Source organism: Phytophthora parasitica (assembly GCF_000247585.1).
Source record: "Phytophthora parasitica INRA-310 unplaced genomic scaffold supercont2.88, whole genome shotgun sequence".
Taxonomy (NCBI): Eukaryota; Oomycota; class Peronosporomycetes; order Peronosporales; family Peronosporaceae; genus Phytophthora; species Phytophthora nicotianae.
The window spans coordinates 162,711-167,231 of NW_008649074.1; the positions used below are offsets into that span (position 1 = coordinate 162,711).

Below are 4,521 nucleotides of genomic sequence, written 5' to 3' on the forward strand. Positions count from 1 at the left end.
CATTGATTACGAGTTTACATCCGTAGAGCCTCGGATGCTCTTCTCCGCACCGTCGCAATGCGGTCTTTGTGGTCGCTCTCAATTTCACCAATCTGCTTCATCTCGCCCGCCTGAAGATGTGCAGATCTCCTTTATCTCGGAAAGGTGATTTTTTTCACTTCGGGACGGATAGAGAATTCTGAACATTCATCTACATGTTTCTTTTCATGGGTTTACAGTCTGTTAATTCTAATACTAAGAAAATGCCCTCTCATCAAAAATTTCACCAATTCTGAACATGTAATAAAATGATTTTTTCTCATCTGAAATCTATAGTCTAAGGTTTGTTTCGTACTCCTATTTCTCCAAGATCAGCAATGCTGTGTTAGGAGATACAGTTGTTAGGACACGCACTGGGATATCGGAAGTCGTTCTCAATATCATCAAGTGTCTACCTTCCGCATGAAGCTATGGCTGCGATGCTTATTAAAGGCGCAAAGTATATATAAGCGCGTGTTTGCCAGCTACTGCTGCAGTATCGGAGGTTGTAGCTGAATCGTTCGTACACCTGTAAGCCATGCATGAAGAAAGTTTTCTGAAATAAAAATGGCTTTGATAACTTTTCACTCATACAAGGTATTGTTACTTATAAAACGTCCAATTTTCGGTGCGGTTCGGGGAGGGATTCCAAAGTCAGTCGAATCAGTTGAATTTCAACTGAGTTGAGGCACGCTACACTTGATGTTTCCCGTCGGAGGACTCCTTTGGCAAAGGACCTTTGCCAGCCATTCTTTGCCAGCCCTTGCACGCATGCAGGCAGTCACGCGGTGCCCGCGCACGCACGAAATGTGCTTTGTCACGTCATCGAATCGCAAAGGCGTGACTTTTGATCTGCTGCTCGGCCAGGTCGAGAAGGGAATCTCGGCCAGTGCTCGGCCTCGACAATGCGGATCGAACGAACACCACCACCCCGAACATTGTTGTACGTACTTAGTACAGTAGTAAAACGTTGACTGCTTGCTAGTTTTGTGTACATGGTGCTGTAAGCACGCTGTGTGTCCAACGTGGCATTCTCTTAGCCTATGAGTCTGTCGGACCGTCGTCCTCAGACAGCAGAAACTCGACGTCGAGCCGTGAGTTCTCGGAGAGGTCTCCAGGAGACGTTCGCACGGCGAGATCATTGAGCGACGCCTGGTTGGGCGGCGACATGAGGTAGAGCACGGTCTCGTAGTCGCCTGCGACCGGTAGCAGCGCGTTCGTAAAGTCAAGATCGCACATGTACTTGATGATCCGCTTGTTGGAGGCGAAGAAGAATGTGTCACGTATCGGGTAGCAGATCTCCTGACCGAGCATCTTGTTGCACAGTAGTTGGTTGCCCAAAATGTGCGGGAACAACATTTCGATAGTCTTCTGCGAGACGCGCACCCGAAGATTCGCCTTGGTGGTCACGGCCAGCGTGTCCTCCGTATCGACGATGCCGATGTCCACGAGCTCGAAGCTGAGCGAGTCGTGCCACGCCGCCCAAGCCGTCCAGCCATTGAGCAGCGTGTTGGCGCCCAACACGAAGCGACCACACCAGTCGAACACCTCAACGTACGGGTCCATGATACAGTTGAGGAACTCGCACTGCGCGTCGGGAGTGGGCTGGTAGGCCACAGAGAGTGCCCGCTTCTTTCCGGCGATACCGGTAGCGGCTTCCACCGCCGGCGACGGCATGCCGTGTCTGAATACGGTCATGTACTCACGCACGATCTTAGCGAGTGACCCGGAGACGGAGCCGGGGAGCTGAAGGGACTGCTCCCTGCGCAGGTTACGCAGGATCTCGAGGTCGTACACCTCGGTGCGCAGCGCGCGTACGACTGCCTCTAAGTTCTCCGAGTACTGCTTCTGGCGTTCCCGGCACTGGCGGCTGCGCTCCGTCGAGAGCGCTCGGACTTTGCCGTTTTTCTTCTTCTTGATGTCGGTGGAGTGCTTCTTCTTGGAGGGCGTCGGCTGCTCGGGTCTCATGGTGGCGGTCACCAGGAGACGCGCGTCGTCTTCGCTGCTGGTGATACTTTGCATGAGTATTGAGCTGCTGAGATGTGGTGCCGATGAGTCCTATAAGCAGATGGTCGAAAGGCGCTGCCGTTGCGATGAGTTCGCAATTGGCAAAATGAGCAGCACCTGCCGATCTCGGGGTGCTGCAACCGGCGAGGAGAGACCGTGGCGTAAACCCGTTGCTCGCAACGCTCACGCAGGGTCTTTACTCTGCCGTTCGCAGGTGATCTGGTCTCGCCGTTTCTGCTTGCTTTGTGATATTGATAGACCGCACCGTTCTGGGTGACTCGAGTCGAGGCTTTCTCCCTCCTTCGCGAACGAATGAGCAGCGCTTCTCTGCGGGCAAGACGAGACGAAAAAGCGCACACGAAACATGCGACTGCCAGAGAGTCGCAAGCGCTTGCAGACGCAGCGTGATCGTACCTGTTTGAGCAAGCAGTGCGTGGTTAACAAACTCCGAAGCTCATCCACCGAAAATCCAAACGCTTCTTTGTAAAGGTGAAAACGCGTCACGACTTGGTTGATTTGTCACCTGTAGCAAAACGTAAACGACCAGGCACGGTCCGACGTGCTGCTCACCGCCCTGTCGAGTCCTTGGTGCTTATTGTTGGAAGCAGTAGCTGGACGAGTCGAGATGCCCGCAGGATCCACGCAAAGGTGTACGCCGTGTACTGTACTGTGAGGAAACAATCCACCGCCGCGAGGGGACATGAAAATGTTTCAGCCAGGTTGCGTCGATCGTTCGCTGGCCACCCGTTTTCTCCGATCAGGGCAGCGATGCCACAACAGTTACTGTGACGCGATGGAGTCCGTTGATGAACAAATACAAGAGCGCATGTGCTGGACTGACATTCAGTCAGCTGACTATAATAACACCGCTGACCAACTTCGATGCGGTGAGGCGGACCGGGCTCGGTTGGCGGTACACTCGCGGACGATGGGTGCTCCCAGACAAAGTCTTGGTGTAGTTTCTTGTATTGATTCTCTTCGACAAGAGATATATTATGGAAAACTCGTTCACCGATAGGTAGATCAAAGAAAAAAAATTTTTTTGGGGGGGTCAAAATCTCTATTTTGGGTAGATTAAATATACTTGTGAAGCTTACATTGGTCAACTCGTTGTCAATTCGGTTCCTGCACCATTTTCCAATTACGCTGTCCAAGCATGAAACGATGAAGCGCTATGTATGTGATCCAATCAACCTGTCGTGATGATGGTCAGCTTTACCGGTGGTTGAAGTTGAATGTTGCTTGAATTGCGTCAACCTTCGATCGACATTCACATTTTCCCTTTTGGTGTCCGTCCATCCAATGCTCCTCCGACCTGCGACTTGTGCCGTGCTCCATGCTGCGCGCGCAGCTTCCTTTGCTCTGCGAAGCAATCGACACGCTACCCCATCCGTGTTGACGAACGTACCCTCTCATCGACTGTCTCCTAATGCTCTGCGTCGCGACTGGATTGCAATGTTCCGAGAATTCTCGACAACTACCAACAAAAGCAAAGACACTGAGCCCAATCCGTTGTCAAAGGTACGACGACCGACATGCAATGAACTTGAAGTTAAATTTCAAAGATGTCAAATATTAATTGATCTTATTGCATTGTTGTTGCTGTTGTAGGATGCCGGCGTTCCGACGGCGTCTGACCCTCGAGTGAGCGAAATATTGGAGTTGATCGAGCAGAGCCGCGTAGAGGTTCGTCGTACTATTAGAAACTGAGCTGTGGTGACGCGATTGTTGCTCATTAATGGCTAAAATATTGTGGCGAGAATAGGGAGACAATGAGCGGGAGCTGGAACAGTCGCTTGAACTCTACGACCTCCTCAAGCAACGCAGCCAGCAAGGTACAACTTGCTTGCATACTTCGAATCAGTCAGAAGTGCCTTATCTGGTGTGGTGGCACAGATGCTGACGTATTCGAGGTGGCATTCGGCATCGCGCGGATATACGACGACCAGCTGGAGGACGGAGAGACTGCCATCAAGTACTATGAAGAGGCCCTCGAGATTTTGGAGGCGATCTCGACCGAAGTAACAGCTTGGGGTGCATATATGCGTGTGACTACCTTTGGAGCCCTTGCAGTGTGCTACGAAAAGCTGTACGTTGTAATTGTCTGCCTGATCGTTATTTTATTTATTGCTGACTGCATTTTGATGAACAGTAGCCGGCCTGAGGAAGCTGCAAAGTACTTTGAAGACGCCATTGGCGCGTATGAAGAGCACTGCGACCAAGCACCGACTTTGGATGATGGTGAAGCTGATGATGTATCGGACTCGGACGTCTCTCTTCTTGCTGATCTCAACGCCACGGCTGCCATGATCCACTACCACTACGCTGGTAACTTGCTAGCACAAGATCGCTGGGATGAGGCTAAGACCGTCACAGAGATCGCGCTTGTACTTGCCGAGAATTCAAGTATGCCGGCGGGGGACTTGGAGGAACTGCAGCAGTGCATTCACGACCTGTGGCTGGAAATGGATTAGACTGCGATCAAAGTTAAAAAAA

The 4,521-nt window shown here is 51.4% G+C and overlaps 2 protein-coding genes across 4 annotated transcripts; one reads left to right on the plus strand and one right to left on the minus strand.

Moving 5' to 3' along the window:
- Positions 1-571: 571 nt before the first annotated feature.
- On the minus strand, positions 572-2,659 carry PPTG_18497 (hypothetical protein). The gene has a single exon (XM_008916734.1). The coding sequence runs from the start codon at positions 2,038-2,040 to the stop codon at positions 1,060-1,062; it is 981 nt and encodes a 326-aa protein (XP_008914982.1). The 5' UTR covers positions 2,041-2,659; the 3' UTR covers positions 572-1,059.
- Positions 2,660-3,306: 647 nt separating this feature from the next.
- On the plus strand, positions 3,307-4,521 carry PPTG_18498 (hypothetical protein). 3 transcript variants are annotated; one of them, XM_008916735.1, is made up of 5 exons: positions 3,307-3,546; positions 3,637-3,711; positions 3,791-3,860; positions 3,922-4,114; positions 4,178-4,521. In XM_008916735.1, exons 1-5 carry the CDS (start codon positions 3,328-3,330, stop codon positions 4,497-4,499), a joined length of 879 nt encoding a protein of 292 aa, XP_008914983.1. In that variant the 5' UTR covers positions 3,307-3,327; the 3' UTR covers positions 4,500-4,521. The 3 variants fall into 3 exon arrangements, with proteins under 3 accessions (XP_008914983.1, XP_008914985.1, XP_008914984.1); XM_008916737.1 differs by having other exon boundaries at positions 3,791-4,114; XM_008916736.1 differs by having other exon boundaries at positions 3,637-4,114.

What these genes read in the sequence shown, in the direction of transcription:
- PPTG_18497 (XM_008916734.1), bottom strand. Translation starts at nt 2,040, where the DNA reads ATGCAAAGTATCACCAGCAGCGAAGACGACGCGCGTCTCCTGGTGACC.
- PPTG_18498 (XM_008916735.1), top strand. Translation starts at nt 3,328, where the DNA reads ATGCTCCTCCGACCTGCGACTTGTGCCGTGCTCCATGCTGCGCGCGCA. An exon ending in AGCCCAATCCGTTGTCAAAG is followed by an intron (nt 3,547 to 3,636) that starts GTACGACGACCG and finishes TTGCTGTTGTAG; the next exon opens with GATGCCGGCGTTCCGACGGC. An exon ending in GCAGTGTGCTACGAAAAGCT is followed by an intron (nt 4,115 to 4,177) that starts GTACGTTGTAAT and finishes TTTGATGAACAG; the next exon opens with TAGCCGGCCTGAGGAAGCTG.